The 27,156-nt window shown below is 35.3% G+C and overlaps 1 protein-coding gene across 1 annotated transcript in view; it reads right to left on the bottom strand.

Annotated features, from left to right (window-relative positions):
- The window catches only part of ADGRV1 (adhesion G protein-coupled receptor V1), a 501,294-nt gene that overhangs the window by 252,202 nt on the left and 221,936 nt on the right, over nucleotides 1-27,156 (bottom strand). Inside the window, exons 79-83 of the mRNA XM_069492870.1 lie at nucleotides 25,325-25,509; nucleotides 20,646-20,895; nucleotides 19,981-20,117; nucleotides 18,301-18,461; nucleotides 10,341-10,441 (exon numbers count right to left, since the gene is read on the bottom strand). Coding sequence (XP_069348971.1) covers nucleotides 10,341-10,441; nucleotides 18,301-18,461; nucleotides 19,981-20,117; nucleotides 20,646-20,895; nucleotides 25,325-25,509 — 834 coding nt within the window. The remainder of the gene's footprint in view (nucleotides 1-10,340; nucleotides 10,442-18,300; nucleotides 18,462-19,980; nucleotides 20,118-20,645; nucleotides 20,896-25,324; nucleotides 25,510-27,156) is intronic.

The raw sequence follows: 27,156 nt of genomic DNA, 5'->3' as shown, positions 1-27,156 counted from the left end.
GTTGGATGGAGGTCATAGTTCCTCTGTTATGTGCAATAGGAAGTCACTGAATGATTTGAGTCGATTTATTCTTTAAATAAACCACTCCAGCTGCTGAGAAGAGAACAGATTATAACGAAAGGAGCCAGAGTAAAACCATGGGGAATCATCTGGAGGTTATAATAGAAGAGAAGTGGCTTAGGTGAGTATAATAATGGTGAAGATTGAGAGAAAGGGCCACAAATCTGTATACTCTGGAAGCAGAGACAAAAAAATATGTGTTTAATTCCCAAATATGGTTAACTCTCCTCTGAGTACTTTTTAGAAAAAGAAATCCATGCTAAAAAGTTTTAAAATATGAAGAAATTGAGAATTTGTACTCAGACTTTCATTCAACCTTTCATTCAACCTTGATCTTTAAATTGGAGGAGGGGTGAGAAAATAAATGAAGGAGAGGCCTAAAGGTGAGCTCTGGGGTTGCTGTAGAATTTCTCACAGTTTCTATGCCAAACCCTACAAAAATCACTTGTACACACCATCTTTTGAAGATGAAATTTGACTACAAAACCCATTTGGTTGTTGATATGTGACATGTAAATGTTTTAGTTTGGCAATAACAACCACCCTTACAACCAAAACGCAATGCCTGAAACCAAGTTCCTCTCCACCCCTGGCAGAACACAGAGTGTATGTTCCTGGAAGATGGTGTCCAAATGGGGCTCTGCCAGAAAGGCAGTTCTAGACTGCACACAATTATCAAGCCTATAGGAAAGGCTGCTTTATTTTTGTGATGGTTGTTATTTTGGTCTCTTCCCTTAGGAACTTAAAGATCAGCTAGACAGATAGGCAACTGCGTATAAGACACTCTGTTGGTAAAGCAAGCAGCTCAGAAAACACAACCTCCTAGGGCTCAGACCAATGTAAATCTAAAAATCAATTTTGCAAGATTGGAAAAGCTTCAAAAAAGGAAGCAAGATTTCAGAGTTAAGAAGGAGATTGAAGAGAAGCCTACTAACATGATTAGCACAGAAGGAAATATCTGCAAGAAGACCATGCTATTAAGCTCCACAGAAGTGGAGGAAAAAGCAACACTGAAGGCTCTGAGGGCTCCTCTGCAGAGCAGTGGTGAGAGAGTTGTGGAAAAGGGCTTTGGAGTTGATAGACTTACTTGATTTGGGACCTAGAGCAAGTAACACAACCTTTTAGTGTGTCAGATTTCTCACATACAACGAAGAGCCAATAACACTAATACTGACCACTGACTACCTCATAGAGTGTTATAAAGATTCTATGGAATTATGCATATCAAGTGCTTATCATATTCCTTCCCAGTACTGTTTCATTAAATAAATGTCTCTGTATTTTTCAAATATATGCCTATTTCAAATTTCAAATGTATGCACATATACACAAGCTCACACCATATATATATATATATATATATATACTTTTTTTCAATTAAGCATGTATATTATATATAACTAATTTTAGTTTCTAACAATTCAATACAAGCAGTAAAAACACAAACACGTGGAGAATATTCAGATTCGGAAAAAAAACCTCACCGAAAAATATAAACACAGTAAAATTACTGATAGTGTCTACTATAGATAATATAGACCAATAGAAAAACCTTCATGGGACAGTACAGCAAGAGGTGTGGTTACAGGCTTGGTAAAGTAGACTATTTAAAAAGGGTGGGGCTCTAAAATTGTCCCCTCCCTTGCGGTTGATTTAAGAAAACCTCAAGCACAGAAAACAAGGCTCAGGTTCTCCAGAGGGATTCAGAGTGTTCAATTCAGGGCAGAACCCAAAGGGCCTGTGTGTGTTGTGTGGCATGAGTCATCATCCTTGTCCCCATCCTTTGAGCTCTCCTTGCCCAGGCCTTTCATGCTTTTTGAGCAGGATCTATTATCTGCCTTCTCCACAACTCTTCAAGGCAGGCCTTATTATTATATTTTCAGTGATTTTTTACAATGTAGCTCAGGATGTTACCCCATTTGTTTTTCTTATTCCAAAACTGGGACTCTTCTCCATATACTCCATAGTTGTTAGTTAAAGTTCTTTAGAGCTATCATTAAATATTCATAAAAACAATTTTTCTCAGACGCTGATTTTCCCTAGTTAGAGACATCAAAGGAAGTCTTTTAAAAGTCAAGGATAGTTTATGTTTCTGAGGCTGTAATAGAAGATTCCAAACTGGTATTTTCTGGTAAAGTCTGCATTTGCCTCACAAATTTTCCTAGTAACAAAAGCCATGTTGCAAACATGATAATGTCACTGTAGCCTCATTCAGAATATTACTCACTCTTTCTGTTGCTTTGCTACTTCAGCACTTGGGAAAGTTTGAATTTCCCAGCAGTGTGACCACGATACTATTTTTGTATCCTCAGTGTCCACTTATTTTCATTTTAGTGAGAACAGTCTATTTGAGCTGAATTTTGAAAGCTTGCTGAGGAAAAAAAGCTGGAGTATATTATTAAAATAATTTAGGAAAGACAAATTTGTTATATAAAGCAAAATGTACACTCAGATAAGAAGCAATATAAAATATATTTTTTATGGAATGCAGTACTTTGATCAACAGTAAAGTTTCACACCACTTTCCATACCAAAATCATCTTAATATCCCAAAGCACATACTTGTGAATAGCATAATATTAATATTTTTGGTTGTAGAAGGAATTATAAAATTATTTGAAAATTACTAGCTACGAATTTGTTTCATGATTGATTGCAAGTTCACGTGAATTTCAATAGTAAGAATAATAATAATACCAAAATTATAAGGCCACAGAAATTTGGATTCAAGAAATGGGGAGGGAGAAGCTCAAACCAGAGCTCTAGTTTTCTCCTAGATATTAATGTAACATGATTAGTTTAGACACTGGGGTGGTGGGGTTGGATCACTTGCATTAGACATAAAAAATTTCAAAGTAATCAAAATGTATTGACAACATGTACTAAAGAAAAATTTACTAATTCCTATTACTCTTTGATTGAACTTCTATAGGAAGGAAAATACTAATGGAGGAGAATGGGGACTGGAGGGCGGCCCTTTTGGGGGCAGCCCCGGGGGCCAGCCTCCCTCCAGCAAACCTTCTGTGACCAGAGCCACGAGAGCTGCACCGTCTTCCTGTGACCCAATTGCTTCCTTCTTTCACTGCCAGATTTCTCACCCATGTGGTTTGAGAGCCTCTTCCATTTTCTTCCTACCCATTTACTCTTTAATCTTTCCTAATTTTCATCATCTCTCTCCAAGTTTCCAGGGACCTTGTTCTTGCTGAATTTGAGGACTTTATGAATTTGAGGACTCATCTCCCACTAATGCCAAATCCTTCCATTTGAAACATTTTTTCCTTCCTTGGCTTCAAAAACTTTAACCTGCTTTAATTCTCTTCTAATGATCCTTCTCATTGCACATAGCACAGTGTTTAAATACATGGGTTTTGGAGTCAGACAGACTTAGCTTAGACTCCTTCCTCCCTCAACGTTCTACCTATGAGGGTTAGGGCAGGTAACTGCATCTCTCTTAGTCTCATTGTTTTTTTTTCCATCAATGAAATAGGGACAATCACAGTACCCACCTCGTCTGGTTGTTATAAGGAGTAAATAAGACAATAATACATGTAAATCACTTAGTTCAGTGCCAAGGAAGACCAGCCCATAATGCCATTAGCTATGTGTATTCTATATTCTCTACACAATCTATCTCAGAGAACCTATTTTACAGTGTCAAGAGCTCTACCTTTGAGTAGACAACATTTAAATCACCAGCTTAAATGTGCTATGGAAACTTTAAACTCCTCATGCCCAGAATTGGATGTATCCCTCTCCAGCTATTAAATCTTTCAGCCTTTCCTACTTAAGTCAAAGGAAAACACCAGTTTCACAACCACCTTAAAATCTTCTACCTCCTTTGGTGATAGAGTAATTTCATAATTTCTCATTTATGAGACAACATAACACAGTGGTTTAAAGCAAGGACTGGAGGTCAGCTGCTGTGTTCAAATACCAGTTCTGTTACCACTACGTGACCTAAGGCAGGTAATTAAACTCTTCATGTTGCAATTTCTTCATTTGTAAAAAAGGAATAATATTAGTAACTACCTCATGTAATATTTAGTATTATTACATTAATGTTTATTAAATAAAATTTGTAATGTGGCCTTTTCATTGATTTAAAGACAAGAAACATAAAACTGCAAAATTTTCATAAAGCAAAATAGGATATTTTTATTAGTTCTTATTCCCTCCTTTGAATTCTCATTGCCTTTACCATTGTCCACAACCCATCATAAACGATGATGAAAGCAGTCCACCCAACCTCTCTAAACTAATCTCCCTAAGTCTAGCCTCTTACCTGTCTTAATTCATTTTTCAGTTAATTGCTCATTGCCGGATTAATCCTTAAAAACACTCCTTTATATTGTGTCTTTTTGGACTGACTCCATCGATGACTCTGTAACTCCCCACGGTTCTCAGACAACATAGAACTGTAGTCAAGATTTATCTGTCTCTCCATGGGATCTGCAAGCCTTACCCAAGTGAAACTAGCCAGGCTCACTATAACCTCCATGCCTTTATTCTTGTTCTCTTCCCTGTCTAGAATGTGCCACATTCTAAATCTTCAAATCTCATACATCCTTCAACAACCAGGTCAGATTCCATTTCCTTCACAGAGCCTTTTCAAGCTGAAGCCCATTATCCTAAGCCCATGTAGTACTTCATAGTACACTATAGAAGAAGCAATATTCTCCTCTGTATAGACTTGGATCTTACCATGAGGTCACTGTTTTAGATTATTATTTATACACTTCATGTATGCATATCTTGGTATTTCTCATTGCACAATCTTAATACTGTGCACGAGGTAAATGACATGGAAGTGGTCAAGTTGATGGATGAATGACAATCCTGACCTGGAATAAGGGTTTGCTCAATTGTTTAAGTTTTAATTTCACTACTGGATGATTGAATGGGCACTCACAGTAATGAATGTGATTACTATTTTCTACATACTGACGAGTATACCTACATTAAGAGTCAAATAGTTCAATAAATTCAACTTAAATGTATATTGATATATGTGTGCAGAAAGCTCTGTATTGATGTTCACCAAACTAATCTCTACATGAATAAAAGATATAGTTAAATACCTCAGAAATGTTTTGTACAAAAAAATAAAAGGCTTATACTCAATACTATTAAAACGGGGGTGGGGCACGAGAAACTCTTTATGGTTATGCGTTCTTTCTACTGGCTTATTTTATGTCCAAAATAACACTGAGAAGTTCTGCAAAGTGTGAAATGCTATGAGAAAGACCAAAATAAAACCCTGTTTATACTCTGAATTGTACATTAGCTTGCTAAAGACTTCTCCCTTTCTTAGCCTAGGGGGAAAAAAAAGAAAGAAAACCAGAAAGAAGCAGCAGTAGCAGTCTCTCCCTAAAGAGGGAAAGATAAATGTCTGTAAGTAGTTTTAAAGGCAATGACATTTTAAATGAAAGTAAAAAATTAATTAATGGGATTTCTTAAGCAAAAAAATTTGGGGTTTAGTAATAATGATATTAACAGCAACAGCAGCAGCAACAATAACCAGAGATATTCTTGAGTCATAAGATAGTTAGTCTAATCTCTTAACAAGCAGGATCTGAAAACTCACCCTAGACTTACTGATCCAGGACCTGAATTTTTAACAAGATGCCTGCATTGAAATTTAGGAAACACCTTCCTGATCCACTTATTTATGCATCAACATGTAATCATAAATGTTCTACTGAATAATGACCCTGTGTGCGTCTCAAGGTTCCAAATATTCAAAGCAAGGTCCAATTTTGATCCTTACACCTAAAGTCCTAAATACTTTTCTTTTTTAACAAAAGTAGAACTAACAAAGGATACTCTGGTTAATAAGTGATTAATCAAAACTTCCAACTAAGGAAAATTTTGTTCTGATTAATGAACATTTTACAATGTTTATCTTAGTCTGCTTCAAATGGTAAAAATATGCTTGTTAGATATGTGTTTTCAGGTTGTAATCACACAAGGACCTGAACTGGCAGTCTCAACAAAACAGCACAGGCCAGGTGTGGTGGCTCATGTCTGTAATCCTAGCACTCTGGGATGCCGAGGCAGGAAGATCGCTTGAGCTCAGGAGTTCAAGAACAGCCTGAGCAAGAGTGAGACCCATCTGTACTAAAAATAGAAAAATTAGCTGGCTGTCGTGGTGCAGGCCTGTAGTCCCAGCTACTTGGAAAGCTGAGGCAGAAGGATCGCTTGAGCCCAGGCGTTTGAGGCTGCAGTGAGCTAGGCTGACGCCATGGCACTCTACTCAGAGCAACAGAGTGAGACTTTGCCTCAAATAAAAACAAAAACAAAAGAAACAGCATAAGCTGCTGGGACAGAAACGAGGGCCTATAGTATCTAGACGGAGCAGGCCTTTGGGAGGTCACACACAGCTTCTGGCTTCAGTCATACAGTCAATGACCCTCGAAGGTTCCCAAAGATGCTAGATACTCAAAGCTAGAATGACATAAACTCCAGATTAAAGCAGAATCTTTCAGCAGGAGTCTCTGAGCAGGATCCTCTCTGGGAAACAAGAACTTGCAAAATGACATCCCAAAAAGCTGCAGAGTGAGAAAATGGACAAAAGACACTGAGGGTCCACTTTTAAAAGTCAAATTCCAGAGAACAGTCCTCTGAATTTTAATGCAATTCCCTTCTTGAGGAGAGAAACTATGTAGCTAAAATCCCTGCACACCCAAATTCTCCAGTATTCACATTGTCATCTGAGTTCAGACAATGTATATGTACATGTATTTTTCTATACAAATTTGCTCTTCAGTTTCAGAAAATGTGTTTAAGCCATATGAACAAAAAAGCAGAGATAAAAACAAGTATTTCCCCTTTGTTAAGTATTATTAATCAGAATAAATGCAGTTCTATCTTATCATCATGTTTTCTATGAGGAAACTTCTTTTTTTAGTTTTGGAGAATTGTTTTTCCTGACAGAACCCCCAAAACTGAGAACCCTGAACTGCAAACTTGTCCTTTGTCCTAGTTGTTTACCAGCCTTATCAGAGCACACATGGGTTGGCAATGTGATTCTAAGATAAAAATCCTGAAGATATAATTAGATGTTTTCCCAGAAATATAACCCAATGTCATAAAAACGTGTTTGATGTTGTTTTTCACATTACACTTGAAGGGAATGGTCCCACGCTTTCTTGCCATTTAACCATTTTCTTTTAGATAACTGAGAAAAAATTACCTTGGCATTAGAGAAAAATACATACTTTTGGATAAACTGAAAATACAGACCTTATTTCAAAACTTCTGTGACATTCCAATAAACACATTTTTTTAATCAATGACACACTTCTTAATGTTCATAAATATAATGATTAAAATAAATTGTATACCCCTAAATTTAAATCTAAATAATAAATGGCAGAAAGATACATCAAGCCAGTGATGTACAAGCTTTCTTATGGTACCTTACTAATGCATTTAATTAAATTCTGAATGAAGGGGATACAAAGACAAAGATAGGAAACCGCAAATATGTATTTGTTATGTTGCAGACAAACACTTTCTAGGTCAGTCAAAGAAATACTAGGAAAGCATCTCTCAAGGTTTTTACAGAACTCCACCACTACTAAAGAGAGACTGACGAATTTTGCAGGAAAACAAAACAAAATTAATAAAATTAAAAAAAATCTTCTACTGCCACCTGCTGGTATGTCATAATCAATGACTCTCAAAGGTGCTAGAACGACAAACTCCAGATTAAAGCAGAATCTTTTGACTTTTAAAGCAGAATAATCTTTGGATTCTGATCTATCTTTCTCCAGTTATGGATATATATATATGTATATCTACATACACACACAATAAATTATATAATACATTATGTATATAATATTCCATATATTTCTGGAAGTAGCAAGTAGAGCGAGACGAGCATATTTTCCTCACTGTCTGATTCATGGACCTATTATACCACATTGCTCCAAAAGGAAGTAAAGAACTATCACATTTCCATGTTTTCCTTCCACCTAAAAGCCATTCTACTTATTCCTAGTTCAGCAATAAAGAATTGAATCCGATTGGTCTTGGCAGACCTGTCTGCAAAGTATTTATAACAGCTCAAACACTCTAAGTCAGCTATAGAAGTTTCACTCTCTTGGCCAAAGAACCATAGGCCAAGCCTGTATTTTAAAAGACCTCTCTTTAGTAAATTTAAACTCTAAGGATGTCAACATAACATTGATGTAGGATCCCAAATGAGATATCGGAGGCTGGAACTGTAATAACACCCATTGGCAAGGTTCTGTACCTGGAGCTATAAACATGACTTTAAAATTCAGAAAGGGTGGGGGCCCAAGTTCCTGCAGTCAGTTTCATTTCTTGTTTTGGAGGGTCTAAGAATTCTAAAAAGCCTTAGCTAAATGGCTTTAAGGGATATAATTCTCTTGAACTTAGGAGGTATTTTAAAAATCAAAGTAAAGAAATGGTTATTTTGAGAAAACAGCACTTTCCATCAATAATATGCCAATTCTTACTGCTATGAAAATAATTTTTTAGTTATTTCATGTCTCCAGTCATACACTATACGGTTTTTCATGCTACATTGCTTCATCTATTCTAAAAAATACTGAAAAACATGAATTTGACTAACTTTTTTTTTCCAAAATCAATGTTAGATACAATATGAATCAAAAAGCAAAGCCCCAACTTATAAATCCTGGGTCTTTCCTTTACATCCCTAGACATGAGCAAATTTGTCTGCTAGGACACTGAAGAGTTGTCTGTAATTCTACAGTGCTATAATTAAGTCTTGTACAAATTCTGCTGCCAAAAAATCACCAGAGTGGGTGGTGAATAGAGCCAAGTAAACTCTAATTATGGAAGGCGGGTTTTCTAAGATCTTACATACAAGAAGCAAAGGCAAGATCAGACAGCTAAGGCTGGTTACGAAGGTAATATAAATAGCCTTGACAAATTCAAGGTAAGCCCCCTTTTAGTAACCACTGCTGCCTCCCATTGTTCATAAATACTTTAAAAACACAATCTGGGACCCTCTGCTTAAAATATAGCACTTAATTATTCCTTGAAAAATAGAGTTATGAAATTTACAGGTCATTTTCACTCTTGGGACAAAAGATTTCAGTTTCCCAGATAATTTTCCATTTTATATTTCAGCTCCTCCACTAATGCTATTTTTTCAAGTTCTGTTCAATGTTCAATACAATTCACTTAAGCATTCTAAAAAACAGTGTGCAAATCATAAGAATACAGCACAATAAATTTCACAAATTGAATTCGTACATATAACCACCAGCAATCAAGAAACAGAGCACTGTCTGCATTCTACAAGTGTTTCCCCACATTCAGAAAAGCAGGATTTTTTATTTTATAACATAATATTAAAAAGTTCTCTCTCAATAAGAACATTAAATAGCATATTCTTACTATCTGGATCTATAATTTCAGCCTTAATGTACAAGTGATTATGCTTTTTAATCTTTTGCCTAAAAAAAGGTCTAAGCCCTTCTTACTCCTTATTAGAAAACTGCACAAACTTTTACTCACAGGAATCTCAGTTCAAATATCACCTCCTCTAGGAAGACTTCCTTGATCTTCACAGAAAAATGAATTAAGTCCTCATCTATATTCACAGAGTAGTTTGCAAATAGTCTATGTTCACACATCACACTAAATTCTAGTTACTTCTATGTACATCTACTTATCTAGACTGTGAGCACCTCATGGATAGAAAAGGCATTTAATTTCATCTTTCAACTTCTGTGCTTTATGCTGTGCTTTAAACTGCATGCTATTGAATAATTCAATGGTCTTTACACTATTTCTTCCACCACAGACAACTGAACAATTTTTCAAAAGAGAATGTTCTACCAAATTGTATTCTATTACATTAAATGAAACATGATTATTATCCAGATGTTTTAAAGTACATATCATCTTAGTACCATCCACATAAAAGAATTTATAATATACCATATTTTATTCAGATTAAATAAAATATATTAATTTTAATATACATGTAAATGAATAATATATTTAACATATATTAGTTGGCAATAGGATGCTTTGTGATAAGAAGCTATTTTCTTGTAAGTGGTAATATTACGGTACTTTTCTGTAGAAAGAAGTTCACAAAGTATGCATTTTAGGCCTGATACTCTCATTTCCTTATACCACTCATTCTCCCCCACTACAAAACTAAACAAGCTTATTTCAACTAAGGTGAGATTAAACTTCACTCACACACTCAGTTCAAGGAAGAAGAAACATGAACATCTGATTATAAATCAGAAACGCCAGACCTCTCCTACCTGTGTACCTAAGCTGGCTGCCATCATGTGAGTCAGAAGTTTAGCTGCAAACATGGAGTACCTGGCACAGAAGATGTGTGAAAGTACAGCCAAGCAAAGACCTGTAGGAATAAAAAGGTCCATATATGGTTTTATAATCCATGAAGAGACAAACAGTATTGCAGCGAAAATCTTTGGACAGTTAAGCACACAAAGCCGCCTGTGTATGCACAATACTTCTGGAAATGATTACTTTGCAATTTTAATCTGCTACATTTTGCACAACATATAAAATCTTCATTCACACTTATCAATTAAGCCCAAAGGATAACTTCAATTTCGAAATATCTATATGTTCATTTCTCTGCTAAAAAGATCACAAACTGAGCAGATTAATAATTTTATTAAGCAGTTGGTTTTCTATGTTTACATTAATCAAGTTTTACTGTTTAGGAAAGAATCAAATTCCAATTTAATTTTCTAAAAACAGATGGCTTGGCAAAATAGAGATACTAGAGAAGCGAAAAGGATTTTTCAGGCATAAAATTGTGAATGGTACTACCAAAATTCAGGTTTGGTAATTACCCCTTTTTATCTACTAGGAATAGTTATGCAATTACAACAGTGGTAATTATGAATTTTAGAGGCAACCTTATGCTACTGGGTGCCAAAACCAGGAACAAAATATGTTCTTTCCCCACAGTGACTTTTAACCTAAATTTCTAAATCCCTAAATGGTGTGAACAAAATTATTCTTATTATCTTTAAGTCTATTTGAATGTACCTATTTACACTACAAGGAGACGGTTAGACCCTCAGCACTAATCCAACAAATCTCTACCTTGCAAATTTTCTTTTGATGCTAGATTCTAAAGGCAGAATATATACATATTTTAAAAGTTATTTTCTGCCTTTTAAAATTTAAATGTGCTGCATATGCTAACTCATTTGCATTTTCAGTTAAGCCTTTTACTCCACTCTTATCCTCAGTGGGGCTATTTTGTCTAACAATTGGCATGTGTATACTGCTTTGCCATGTATTTACACACATTACTTCATTTAATTATATCAATGCCTCCTTGACAAACAGGAGACACTGTACCCAATTAACATTTTGTTTTCTTCTGAAGCTATGGAACAAACTTAGAGTGTACCACATGCTGGCATAAATAAACTGGGCATTGGCAAAATGCCCAGTGAGGTCTTATTACTCATTTTCTCTTCAGAAATGACTCTCTTAATTTTGGGGGGAAAGTTTTTAATTATATTTTTACATTTTAATAAGGTAAACAAAGCTCCCCACAATAAGGGAGGTTTTGCATTAGTCAAGGCTTTCAGCTTAGAAATTTGGCCAAGAAATCCGGAGCAATCTGTTTTTAGGAAGGCTGCCATGGGGTGTTCTAGAACAGGTGTGCAGGTCCTGGGGCTGCCTCCAAAATCCACCCACATAGGTACACAGTGTATCTGTAGAAACTGCAGAGTTGTGCCTGATATTGCACCTTTACTTAGGTAGTCTTTACTATCGGAGCCGATGCTCAGAACTCAATTAATATATACTTTGAATCCCCTACTAGGATGATCAAAGCCAGCTTAAATTCAAGGTTTGAGTGTGTGGATATGTGTGCATGTATCTGTGCATGTGTAATATACTGACTTTAAAGCAGGCCCTTGCAAGTTGTTTTTCATTATAAGCCACATGATCACAAACATGTGCTTTACTGTAAATTTATTGTGGTCGATAACAATGTGAGGTGAGGGGATTAGCTCTGAGCAAGGGAGAAATATACAAGCCAACTGTTTTTTCTTGCTCACAAGAAGAACCTATTCATAGCCTTTCCCCTTAACCTGGTAATGCCCCATTATACTCCTGTTTAATGGTATAATTTTGACCGGCTTAGAAATATTTAATTAAATACATTAAACTTCAATTAAAATGCTAGTATGACACCTGGTGGCAGCCCAGGATTCAAAGCTTGTGGCAGGAAAATGGCCAGAGTCTATTAACCTATAACTATAATGTGTCATGGTTATCTAGATGTATTTTTTTTATTTAGGGGAGAAGAATGTTGCTAACAACCTCAAGCAGGCTAAGTCCTAGCCGAGGGAAACTCATCTGCTTTGGTCTGGACGTTGAATACCTAAGATTTAAAGACATAAATACTTCAGTTACCAGGTTTCTCAAACACTATATACTATTTATCTTTTATTTCTTTCTCTGAAATTAAATAGTTGTATTTAGCATATATGCTTTAAATTTACAAGACAGTTTTTAAAAAAAATTGTAGAAAGTTTTTGGTCTAAATTTCTTAATTAAATATACGCAAAGCATAAAATGTTATAACTATAAATAAAATAATTAAAAAAAATAAAGCATAAAAATTCCAGGTATTACCTACAGGTGTACTCTAAATAGTGTTTTGAAACTTGACTTCTTGGCAGTTATATAGACAAAACAAGCAGCTAATTGAATAATTTTCCTTCACTTTTCTTTCTAGCACTATGTGGATTACAGATTAAAGTTGGAAAAGTTCATTTAATTACTTCATTGATACAAATCACTTTTCCACATGATTCAAAAGGGAGGAGGAAGATAAGTAACCCTCAACAAAATGATAACATTGATAATGTTTGATTTGGATATGAAAAACTCTAAAGAACAGTTCAATTCTTTGCTATTTTCACACTTGACTAATGAGCCTATCGACAATATTTGAATGTTTGCATGCATACAAACATATATAATGTTTGTATATGAATATGAATATCCAGTAAACATCTATGTTATTTGGCATCACTTAAGAATGAGGTATACTTTCCAAATAACTGAAGTTTACCCCTTCATAGGTCAAGTATTACTACATTTTACCATGAAATTTTCTTTAAAATATTTATAAATTGTGTATCTATCATTTATCTATTTGCCTTCTCTACAGATAAATCCAAATAAAAGCAAATTATCATTATGTCATTATTAAATCAGCTATTAGCTTTGTAGCTTAGTTTGTTTTTCTTTCTATTTTCCCACCTAATGTTAGCTGTACTTGTTGCTTTTTCTACTTTTTGTTGCTCTTCTCTCTTGATTCCCTTGTTCCTGCAATTCTCTCCTCAGCACAATGCCTTTTGGTTACTGCTCCTAATAAGCTAAGGGCAGAAAAAGAAACTAGCCAACCCTGAAAAGATTTCTAATATGAACAAAAAGTCAGTATGAAGCATCTTTGAGTGCACAAGTTCTGTGTATTAGGGGAAAAAGATTTATTCTAGAGGGATGAGGTTGCCAGGAGACCAGCCTCCAGATAAACAGGGTGTTAAAGCTATTCAGTACAATAGCCACTGGTCACATGTGGCTATTTAAATTTAAATTTTCATTAATTAAAAGGAAATAGAATTAAAAATTCAGTTCTCCGTTGTATCAGCCATATTTCAAGGACTCAAGAACCAGCTGTGGCTAGAGGCTACCATACTGGACCGTGCAAAACATTTCCATTATCACAGAAAGCTCTATTGGAGAGAGCTGTGTTAAAATATTCCGAGAGAAAGCAAGAAAGAGTATGTCATATTTCAGAAGAATTTTTATTAAAAATAGCTAAAAGAATATGGTTTGGCACGAGAAGGTATGAATTTGACACGCAGCCAAAAAATACATCTCATTATTGGAGGATATCAGATCAACACTGTACATTCATTTATTTATCCATTTAACAAATAGCTGTTAAAACTATGATATGTCTGTTTTGGGCAATGTTCAAAAAGATAAATGCTCACTGCTCTCTCGTCTCTGTTTCTATCTGGCTGCTCTCCCACACAGACTAGTTTATGAAAGGTCACAGAACACAGTTCTGGGCAAAAAGATGTGAGGAGAAACATTCTGGGTGGCTTTCAGGGAAGTTCTCATTGTGCTTAAAACTGGACCCAAATAAGTGCTTTTCCTTGGCAAGCCCGGACATCATTAGTGCTACGCTTACAGCTGCTGCAGCCAACTCAAGACCATGTACGGACAAGACTGAGGGAAAAACGATCTTTGAGGATAAAATGAGAAGAGGCTGAGCTTCTGCTGACACCATTAAGGTGCTGAATTAATCAGCCTGGAAACTAAATATGTTTGTTTAAGATATCTTTGAGTTGTCTTTTGTTACTCGCAGCCAATTTCTTCCTAAATAATACACCTCTATGTACACATCTAGAGAAATCCAACATTTTTATGCCAAGTCAGAATTAAAACTAAGCTCTCTGACTTCATTGTCATCTGTAGTATCCCTTTACATGTTCTCTTTTAAGTTCTAAACATGTTTTTTTCCTATGCTTCTTAGGAGAAACTCCCCGTTTGATAGAACGAAGCTGCTTTGATATATCCATTCCAACAATCATAATGGCTGTCTTAGAGCAACAATTACAGTGAATATGCACTTGATGTTTTTGGAAGAACTTGACACAAAATTTTAGAAAATATCTTATTTTTGAAAGTAATTTTGAAATGAATGGCTAGCATCTGGCAAAGGTAATTGTTTTTCTGGAAAACTATCAGAACCTCAGCTTGTAAAACGCAAAAGGTACAACCTGTACATTCTTACAGTTTAGTAAACACTGAACAAAAACTGATCATGCTTCAAAGGACTCTAGATTGTATTAATTTACTTAGCCTGTAAGCCTTATGATTTAGCAATTTATAAACAATTATTTACTGTTACTTATTTTTAAATTGACAATATGTTGGCCTTTATACACTTAGCAATCTATAAGAAGTAAATAAAACCATTAGTCATTTAAAATGGAAAGCTTTAGTTTGATTAATGCATTAAAGGATTTCTCTACCGTAAAAGAACAAAAAAGAAGTGAAACAGATGTGGGTTCTGTGGCCCAGCTCTAACCTCAGCTTAAACCCACTCCAGACAGAGGAGACTCACATACAAGTGCCCAACACACATAATCTAATTCATTTATTGATGCTAAAACTGAAATGGAATATGGACAGTTATTGGGTCTCATTAAGATTACAAGACTCTAGGGCTTGTATTCAGAGTCAAACTCAGGATAAATGCAATCTAATAGTCTATCTTTGATGTACAATATCAAAAGAGTTATAAGCAGAGTAGGCTTCTTAGACATCCTCCAAATAGTAATGTGTACCTCAAACCATGCTGAAAGTCCTTAATAACTATACTACAAAATTATGGCATTAACACCTAAAGTGATTTTAAGTTATATTTCTCCCAAGTCATCATTACAGTGAGTTCTATAATGCCATATTCTGGTGCATATAGCAATGTTTTACTTGTCCTCTCTTTTTATCTTTTTAAGCTCAAGGAATGACCTTAGTTTAATTTTATAGCCTTGGGTAAACTGATTTACAATTTTAAGCCAGAGGTATAAACATTCTTATTTTATTTTATTTTATTTTATTTTATTTTTTTGATGGTGCATATCAATAACTATTTATTTCAAAATATATTCTTACTTATGTGCAATGAAACCTACATTTCTTTACTTAACAGCATATTATCTCAATGAATTTTTAAGCAAGTTTTGACAGATAACTAAAATGTTAAGAAAACATTATACAATGATAACTTTAACACAACATGGAAGTTAGGAATTTTACTGTTAAGGAAAGAGTAATATTATTTCTACTGAAGTATCTAACATTTTACATTTTCCAAGAACTTTGACATTTTTCTCTAAATTCAACATAATATACAGACTTCCACCTAAAAAAAAAAGTAACCTTTTTCAAAATGCAGAATTGGATATCAGGCCTTCCATTAAGTGCAGCCCAGTTTTATTGGAAATAAACATGAAGTGACTTCTGGTTCAATTGAAGAGGAGTGGCAACATGGGATATTGCTAGAGAAAGGGCCAGAATATGTTATCAAACCCACTCAGGTTGACAAAATAGTTTAACCTGTGTCACAAAGGATAAAATTTTTAAGCTAAGAATTAGTAAACTTTTTTGGCCTCTATACCTACTTCACACACTTTGATAATTTTGGTTGCTCTGCTCTAGTATAGTAAACAGAACTGCAGATTAGAAAATTGATACAGATACATTGTGATCTACTCTAATAAAAAATTAAATTCCTTTCTAATTACATATTATCACATTTTATGAAAAGAGCTAGTCAACTGCTCTCAAATTCAGAGGGATATTCTGTGTGGCCTGATCTAAATTATAGCATATGTATGGAAGATACATAAAACTCTCTTTTCTGGTTCCCGGGGTTCCACGAGAGGGATAAGCATTTATCCAGCTCTGAGGGACAGGCTGAAACTGAGGCACAAAGACAGGACTTTATGTCTCCTTATCAACAGAACATGGAATTACATAACAATATGACATGGGCAGAGGGAAAAAAACCATCATTAATTTCAAATATGACTCCAAGTCAAAAGTAATGCAAGCAGATACTGACATTTAGGTGTCAATTCTCAAATACATGAGCAAATCTATGTAGCCTTTTATAGAGTAAGTTACAGAAAAGATATACAGGCATTCATTAATGATTCTCCCAGGGAACACCTGATAGTCCTGTTAGTTTTTTATAAAATCAGGATAACATTCTCTCTTTAGTTCTTAAAACTCTTTGTTTTGATGTTCAGTATTTGGAACAAGCAAGGGATTTTTCTGTGGGTCTCAGCAACACTCAAATTTATGTCTGTATGGAAACATACAAAATGACATCTAGAGTTTATTTCAATGTTGTACCTTTTGGCTTTATTTCATCATTCTATAAAATTTATTTGCTCTTTAAATATATTAGAATCAAAGTAAAATAGCATGTCTGCATCTGATTTTGGAACTATATGAACCCAGAATATTCTATTAAGAAATGTCATCCTTTATGAAAGATAGATTACTAAGAATAAGTAATTATTAACTGTTGCTATTGAATCTAAATTGGGTTCAGAATTAAGATGTAATTAAGAAAAATTATAACTATATAAAATAAAGTTATATTGGAAAGATTTTAGCAACCAGAACGAAGAACAGTAATAATTACTTGCTTCTATCTCCAGAAAAACTTCCTAACAGATAGGGGACTGTTTTCATACCAAATAAAAAAGACATACATTCAATGATAATCATATTTACAGAGAAAACATACTATTAAACAGAATATTAGAAATGTCTGAGTTAGTATATCTACTACCCTGTTAGGTAGATACAATTTATAATCATATATTATGAATGGGGAAAATGAGGTATCGAGAAACTCAGTAATTTGACCCCAGTCCCACAACTAGCTAGTGGCAGAACCAGGATTTGAACTCAGTAGTCTGGCTCCAGGCCTTGTGTTTTTAACCATTACCCTATACCAAGTTCTCTGTGTAGCACCTTGTTCATAGAAGTAGTTGTGGGGCTGTAAAAGGTGAATCAGGGCACAGAATGGGTAGAGATAGGAGATAGAAATATAGTTTAAGGAATTCTCAGATACCCAACCATATAATTACTACAGCAAATGAGAATAATTCTATAGTTAAGTTCTAGGTAGTTTGACAGACATTAATACAATTTAAGTTCCCATTGTTGCCAAAACTGGGACCTACATAAGGAATGTGACCGACGATTTTTTTTTTAACACATTAGTTGGCATATTTAAAACTCCTAAGTTGTAGAAAATACAAAATTCCTTGTAGGTGTTATCTCACACAGTCCTGACATTCTAACTGCAGCACCTGCCCTCTAAACCACAGCACTGGAAACTATAGCCTTTCCTTTCCTGTTACAGCTTCTATCATACACTGTACTACACATTCGTTATGGGCTAGAACTATGTCTTGTTCTTTACTGTCATCTCAGTACAGATTTGGCCCTCCATTAATACCTGTTGTATGAATTAATGAATAAGAGAATAGGAAAGTTTATTTTCTTCTAGTGCTGATGAATTACAGTATATTTACATCTTACATATACAAAAGGACTATGGAAAAACAGACTTTCATTCTTATTAATATTTAAAGTTATTGACTCAAAAATACTGTCACTGACCTGAGATACACATAAATCCAGAAGAGAAAAAGGCTTCATTGTATGAAGACAAGTTGTCAGTCTGGGCATAGACAGCGTACACGGACATGTGTGAACAGGCGCATTCCACATAGTCTGAAGTGTCCTCGACCACTTTGCAAAATTGACTGTCAGACAACCAGCTAGGACAAAAACACAATAGTCACTATCCCTCTTTCATCCATACTTAGGATGTTGAGATGGCTTTTAAATAAAAACAATAACCTGATGAACTTAAGTGGTCTTTACTCAAGACTTCAGTAGACCACATTTTCAAGAAGAAATACAGAAGGGAACATGTTGTCCAGGCCATGATATAACAGATTCCACAAGACATCTTAAGAAGCAGTCTAAATACCAACCAAACCTGCCAAAGCATTCCCAGTACTAAAGATGCTGGTCCTCTCAACAGAGCAGTATCTAAAATCCCTACCTAACCCAAAAGGTTTCACCCAAGGTTTTCAATGGTAGGCACACTTCTCTACCATTCAAAACTCCCAAAAGATCAACATAACCATGATATATGTAGTGTTTACTCTTCATTATTTTCCCTAAGTCTTTGTGTTTTGTGTTTCGAACCACAGAACTTACTCTTTTGCTTTTCTGAGATTCCCTCCTCATCTTTTTTCTACTTTGGAGTCACTTATATATATGTTTTCCAAGATTATTTCAAGTGTTTCCATCTATAAAGTCTGGCTATTTTAGCACCAAAACTTTGTCAGGATTTTAGCAAACACAGTGTCACATGCCAAGCCTTCTGAGTATTGCTCAGTGACAACTGGTTGTGCCTCTTCCCATTTAGCGCCTCTGATTTCTTTACTTTTCTAAGGACATTAAAACTTCCTAACCCAAAATGCATATTCAAGCTTAAAACACTGATTATTAATTACACGTTGAGGGTTACAGGGTATCTATGCATTAGGTTTAAGATCTGTCATTAGGCATTAGGAATTCAATTGAATTTTTTTTCCACAGAGAAAGAGACTCTTCAGAATTTTAGTGTTTTGGACGACAGTTGATTACCCAACTAAGCTATTAAACCTATTTCAGATTTTAGCTTGTGCAGCTGAAATTTAGTAATAAATGACTATCATGGACCCTAGACCCTCTCAGCCAGCACAGCCTGACCCTGCAGCATTGATTGAGCTCTGAGTGACAGTAGCTGCTAGGAAACTTGAGGTCTTAGGCTGAGGAGCTTCGGAGAAATAATCACTCTCTTCTTCCCATTCCCATGCATGGCTTTAATCCCAAAATGTGGTCCGAGTCATTTGTGAACCAGAATTAAAAATCCCTACTGATCCCTTTAAACACAGAGCATCAGCTCCAGACCACAAGCCTAGATGGAAGGGGAAAAAAGGGGGAATTTCCTTTCCTACCCCACAGATTAACTGAAAACCTCACGAAGGTTATTTGAATTGTGCAGAACTCATGCTACATCCCATGAAAGTCTTAATAATAAAGATGTAAATAATGTGCTACACACATATTTAAATTGTTGGTGCATTTGCCATCTGTGAAATGCTGGACCATTTTCTATGCTGCTTCATCTCATTCGTTGCAGAGGATATTCTGCAGACTAACATCTCACCTGAGGCCACCAGCAGGCTCAGTGATACTGGAATGGGGAAGGACCAAATTCTGATTTTAAAAATTAGTACGTACCTTGCAGCAGCCTGATTCCAAAGGAGACACAGAGACGTCTGAGGAACAATTCTAGATTCGGTAGAATAAATCCTGTAGCGAACCTCATTGTTGTTAGTCATTTGTGAACTCTGACCTTTCACACTCAAAGATAGGACCTATAAGGTCAAAAGGAACAGAAAATTTAATGACATTTTTCCAATAGTATAATAGCTGAGTCTCCCATTCTGAACTTGACTTCATTTTTCTGGTAATTGTAGCCACTTGTTTTCTCCTACTGTTAGTTGTGAGCTTACTTATGAATGCAGGGCGTCTGATTGGTTTTCCATTGTGCACTTTCTACCTCCATGTTAGTCACTCAGCAGTCTTCAGCTGATAGCTCACTTTGACTATACTTGGCTAACTTCCTCAGGAGTTAAGCACATAATAAGATACTGTATTAGTGAAAACTATGTTTTTTCACTTTCCCCACTTTTATATGTATTTTACTTAATAAAACATGAAGGAAATATTTCCAACTCCTTTTGAAACTAAATACTCTATGAATAGCTCATAAAGATGGAACACATTTCATATTAGCTCACTATGTGTAGCACTTACCAAAAATCTGATCAAGCAAATGCATTGTGTGTGTCTGCTAAAGAAAAAATCAGATTCCAACCACAAATTTTTAAATGGTAGATTACCTTATTTTTTAGTGCAGGAAGATTGTTTCCAGTTATAAACCACTGCTGGCTGCTATACTCTGTGAACTGAACTAATTTACATGTACTTTTCTCAGCCATTATTTCTGCATCTGGGACATCCAGTAATCTCTCTGGAACTCGAATATAATCTCCTTCCTTTCCTTCAAACTTGTGCCCGTTGATTTGCTGAGGATACCAGTGAAGAGCCAATATTGACAAATATGGGCAACTGTCAAGGATGGTTTTGCTTCTGCAACAGAAAAATCAAAGGGTCTGCTAAGATGGCATGTGTTTGCACATGTTTATCCATGTATATTTGTTAAAACGCATTATACTGGGACTTCATTCTTTAGGTACAACAATGATTCTACCAACCCAGAAGCAGTAAATAGAATGTGCCTTCAGTTCCTTTATGGTTAACTGTCAGGATTTTTTGTATAGAACTTTCTGCATCTTCTTGCCTAATCTTCCTTGTAGCATAAAACATGGGCTTTTGAAAGCTGTTTTATGGATCTCAACATACAATCCATAGCTATAAAATGTACTTTTCTGTGTTAATCACATAAGCATTGGAGGAACAGGTTGAGGAAAGGGTGTCCTCACTGAACTGAAACCTCGTGTTTTACAACGTTGTAAGCCTATATACCCAGAGCCATGTTTTCATCCAGAGTTACCTCACGTCTTTCTAACCCATCAGAGCACTGCTAACCATTTAATGCAACAAAAACAGCCCTGAATAGTGATCTTTATTCATTTAACAATTCTGTTTTGAAGCTCTCCTAGGCATAATAAGATCCTGTGCTCAGTGAAATTGCTTCCAAACTTCTGTGTGTGTTGAAATCACTTGGAAGCCGTTTTAAAGTATGTATTTCTAGATTATACCCCAGACTGACTAAATCAGATTCCTTACCCAGGGAGGGGGCTGGAGGTCCTAGAAATTTTTATTTGCAACCAGTCTCCCAGAGAATCTGATGCAACCTTTTTATGGACCCATCATGTTTGCAAGCAATGAGGCCATGCATAGATAAATTGGATCTGAAACCTGCCTGGAAAAGTATAGAGAATATTAAATTATCAGGATAAGATGTATGCACTAAATGTTAAAAGTTATATGGGCCACAATAGATGTAGAGTATATACAATTAGATCATGGATCTAAATGATGCCTTGTCAAGAGCCCCCGACCTAGGAAATGGAGTAGAGAATTTTAATTTGAGAAAGGAAAAGAAAGGGTAAGGGCCAACTTTTCCCTCTATCTATATGTCCTAAAAAAATATCTTCCATAACTTTAACTACCACATTTGAATTGATGCCTTCAAAGATCTATTTTTAATCTACCCACTCCCCCAGGGTTCAAGGTCCCTGTGTTCAAGCCTCCTATTGAATCACTTCAATTTATATTGGCCGCACACATCTCCACAACAGCTTGTCAAAACTCATCTTTTAATCTCCCCCTTGCCGCCAGACTCCCAGGTCTTCACTAAAAGCTGCCACTGCAGAGCCCCTGACCAGGCACAATGTGCTGACACCAGTGACCCTCAGCCACATGGTTCCACACCCCTTTTCCGTCCTGCCACCCGGAATCTACTGAGATTCAGTCCATTCAGTCCCATCACAGACTCTGCTGTCTTGGCAAACTGAGACCAATATCACATGCACGGTGACTCTACCCAATCTTGACATGAGCGTGCCAAGATCCTGGTCCTTCTTTCTTGCTGATAACCACACTCTCCTTGACACCTTAACCTCCTATACGTATGTCCTTCAAATGCACTGGCCGGGATCAATCCCATAGTCTGCTTTCCATCTAGGCTGAAGTGAGGGGAGAGAAAAACCCTACATGAACATGTAGACCAGCACCACTACAAATCCACAGTGAACAACCTCAGTTGGACCCTCAATGACACTTGGCATTGATTTTACTTGACTTCCAAGTGACTTTTCTAGATTCCATCATTCTCTTCAGTATCCTTGCTCAATTCTCAAACACTTCACTTTTAGCAGATGTCCTTGATGCTGCTTAAGACAATGTATAAATAATGCATATCAGAATGCTCAACATCTTTAGAGTTTCCTCAGTGGACAAACCAGTCTTGATCTCTTTCTTATTTTCTATGTTCAGTTTGTCACTATCATGTTAATTCTACCACCTAATTATCTTCAAGGTGCCAGCCTTCTATGTCTCTGCCTCAGTTTTAGACTTCATCTTCTCTTACCTGAGCAATTATCCACTATGTAGTCTTCTTATTTCTTGCTTTGCTCTATTCTTTAAACTTCCATACTTTCCTCAATGTCTCTAAAATCCTAAGTCTGATTCTTACACACACACACACACACACACACACACGCACACACACCCTACCTAGTTTACTCTATGTTCAACCTTTGAAAAACTGATGATCTCCTCAAACACATCATGCTATTTCTTGCCTGATTGCCACCATATATCCTGTTTCCTCTTCCTGGACAACTCAAAGGTAAATGTACATCCTTTAAAGGAAGCACATGACAGAAAACATACTGATTCATTTATTCATCCTATCCATGCATTATAGTGTAACTATTGAGAATCTACCATGTACCAGACACTGCTCCAGGCCCTAGGAATACATTAGGAAACAAGACAGAAAAGGCCTCTCTTTTTGTGCATCTTGTACACTCTTGAGTATTCACTGGGCCTTTGAGGGCACAGATATGAGACTCAACATGCATAGTGGGGTAGATGATTCATCTCTAAGACAACCTTGATACACTGGCGATCTCGCAGAAATATGGAAAAACAAATGAAAAAGAATGGGATTATGGGAAATGCAGTGCTATCAAACAACATAATTGAACATAGTTCAAGAGAGAAAAATAATAACAGGTATTAATACACACATACACTGTGGTGTCAGTGCAAACTTACTTGAAGTAAAGAAATGATCCATTTCAAAAGTTTCAGAAAACAGCATTAGAGACATTTATAAAAGGCATTAAGGAGCCTAACTGCTAATTATTGGTCTCAGATGGACATTTAGAAGCTGTGGTGAGGATTAGATAAGGGGCCTCCTGAGAGGGGGTTCCTGTGAGGCTTTTCTGATGCTTTGCTGATTTTCCACACTAAGAAAACTTCAATTCCTAGGACTCACTTATCAGGGTTATAGGAAGAGTACAGTGTAAGGAGATGTTGATTCTGTATCTTAACCTCAAGTCACATCCTAGCACGGATCTGGGCTGAAAGTCTGGGGCACTGTGAAGCCACAGGGATGGAGGGGGAGGTTTGGAGACAAAGCAGGTGGTTACAATCTATTCTGATCACACAGTGTGGTGGCCAGCAGGGGCTATGGAGTCAAGTAGGCCTGGGATTGAGGCCAGCCAGGCCTCACCGTGCACTGTGTGATCCTTGGCTAGCTGTGTAAGGCTCCTAGCCTCAGTTTCTACATCTGTAACAGAAATACTAACAAGCCCGAACTCTAACCTTGAATAGCTACTTAAAATGGTCTTTTGTAAGGACAAAATAATATGTAAAACTTTTAGCAAGGATTAGGTTGAATCATATGAAATTTTCAATATTATACTGTTTTTACCTACAAAAAAGGCAATTCCTATTATTCAATTTAATACAATGTTAGGAGGTGTAGAGGTATAGTTAATTTCATTTACATTATTATTTTATCCCTTGTTCTCTCTTGTTATTCCTCTAGATCTCTTTAAACTTCATGTGTCTTGTGACCTAAGAACTAACATTAAAAGTTTCACATAGCTAACTGATTTTTTTAATGAACCTGTCAGAGTTCATAAAAAGCCCCATATAAAGAGATGATTTAAATTATTATACAAGATTTTTTTAAATGTAATCTTCAAAATGTTCCTGAATTTCAGTGCTATTTTATGAACACTGATGACAGCGTTCATGGAAAATAAATAATAAAATTTATAGTTTTATATAACAGTTTTAACCAGACATACCCCATTAAGTAATAGTCATTGTTTTTATGATAACATATAGTATTCTGTGAGAATTGGGAGGGATCTCAATTTCAATATTCTAATATCAGCCATTTTTATGTTAAATCAAATAGAAATGAATATTTATAGATCTTTGTACTACCATGATCCAATTTATATTATGAATATAATTTATAACACCATAGCATCTAAAGTATGTTAACATATAGTTATAGAATTATGTAATTAATAATGAGCCACATTTTATTTTTCCCTTTTCCTTGTGGTAGCTTTCCTCCATAAAACTCCAGCCATGAAACAAAGAGTCTGAAGTTCAACAACATTCTGCAAGCTGTCACCAAATGGATGAAAACTATCTTAACTCTAGGAAAAGCACAACTAACAGCACATGAAGACTCATGCAAAGATTAGAACCATCTTCCTTTTTTTTTTCTATTTGGAATATATCTTCTACTCATTAAATAAATAAAAGAGGGCAGTAAGACTTTTAATATTTTAAAACAACACTTCAAAATACCAGAAACGTATTGTTGACAGTGTAAATTTATTTTTCTTGATATAGCCGCTATGTTTTCTTCAAATAACTTCATTTGCCTAATAAGGCACAATGCATTGACCATATAATTCTTAGTTACATCACCTATATATCCATTTGCATTACATATTGCTTTGTAAACAGCAGGAAAAAATACACAAAAGTTTCTGCTAATATATTAAAAGATACTTACTTTTCACCAGGAGAGCCACAGGTAACATCAGTCAGCAGAGAAAAAGCAAAATTCTCAGTCACTTCTGTAAAATGACTGAATCCCCTAGTGTCCTTGCGCTTTGGGTTAATAAGAGCACAAAGAATCTCATAGAAAAGAGTTCGGCTTTCAATACTGAAAGCTTGATTTTTTCCTTTAGCAGTTATCTGGAAAAAAAAATCCAAGTATGAAAATATGTCTTCAAAATAAACTTCTTCGAATATATGCAATTTATATATAACATATGTTCTTTATTAATAGTTATTTACATTAATAAGATAAGGATGAACCTATGAAGAATTTAAGAAAAATAGATATCAAAATTATATTTCAAATATATCTATCTGCACTTTAAAAAGCATAAATAAGCATTTATAAAGAAAAGGTATAATCACCAAAATATTTTCTATTTAATCATTATTTAAAGCCCCAAATGGCTGCATGGATCACTCAATTTTAACTATCATAATTAACATTATGAGTTAAAATCAATCCCACTTTTACATGTACCCCAGGGAGTCTTATTCATTTGATCAATAAATAAGGAAATAAATACCTCAACAATACTTGTTTATAACAGAAGCAAGATTATTCTTAATTATCCATTTTTCAGTGAACAGAAACTACCATATATCACTAAATGTCTAAAGCATCAAATGAGAAAATCCTTTCCATGAGTAGTTAAGAGCTCCCGGCACTCTTGTCTTTTATAGTAAGTGTGACCCTTACTACTTTAAAAAAACTGGGTTATTTGTTGTTTGAGAGACCAGGAAACAAAATAGGAGGAAAAACAGTCTTCATGATTTTTCCTTGCCAGAATGAAGGGGGCCGCATCTTTCCTGTTTGACTAAGCATGGGTGTGAAGCCATTGACTTATTAATCCCTTACATTCTAATATATTTGATAAGTCCCTATTACTTCTTCAAACTTTAAGTCATCACTTTCTATATGATTCTTACAGTGTGCCCTACCTGCCACCATACATTATCACTCTCTTTGTAACTTGCATGTCCCTTTATTAATGAACTTATGACAATCTTGAAATGGTTTGTCTGTTTCTCCCACTAAATGAGCTCATTATATAAGTGGTTTATGTTCTCCATTTTTTTTATAATTTGGTAATCTAGTAGAGATCTAAGTTCATAAAAGAACTCAAAATCTGAATTAATAAGATTCACCATCTCAAAGAGAGTAAGGCAGAATGAAGAATAATACACAGGGAAAATACAGCAAGAGATATTAGAATACAAATTTAATGCAAAAATTGCAAACCGATGCAGAGAACAGCTCACTGCATACTGAAACAAGCAAACTGAATGTGATAAATGAAAAATAAACTCAAAAAAATCTCCCAGAACTCAGATAAAAAATAACAGACAGGTAGGACAAATCTTAGTACAAATTTCTAAGATACAAGCATATAAAAAAGCAGGTAGGAAAAAAATAACACAGTTCTTTAATAAGGTAAAGAAATATTCACATCTAAAAATGCAGAGACTGCTTTATAATAGGGAAAATTAGAAAAAGAGACAATATCACATGTATCTGGGTGATTTTTTAAAAAGATTATTTCAAGAATTTAAAAAATTTTACCAGAAACCTAGGGAAAAAATTACTAACAGAAAAACAAAACTTCAGTTTGACATCAGACTTTTCTGAAAATGAAATGCCAGAAGCCAGCAGAGCAGCATGTGCAGAATTTTAAGAATTAAAGGTTGTGATCCAAGAATTCTGGTGTTACCAAACTTTCATTCATATTCAAGGAAAATAGAAAGTTTCTCTCAGTAAAGTGCACAAAAATGAAAGAAAAAGAC

This window comes from Eulemur rufifrons, chromosome 17 (assembly GCF_041146395.1).
Source record: "Eulemur rufifrons isolate Redbay chromosome 17, OSU_ERuf_1, whole genome shotgun sequence".
NCBI classification, from domain to species: domain Eukaryota; kingdom Metazoa; phylum Chordata; class Mammalia; order Primates; family Lemuridae; genus Eulemur; species Eulemur rufifrons.
This window is presented reverse-complemented; position numbering and strand designations above follow the sequence as displayed.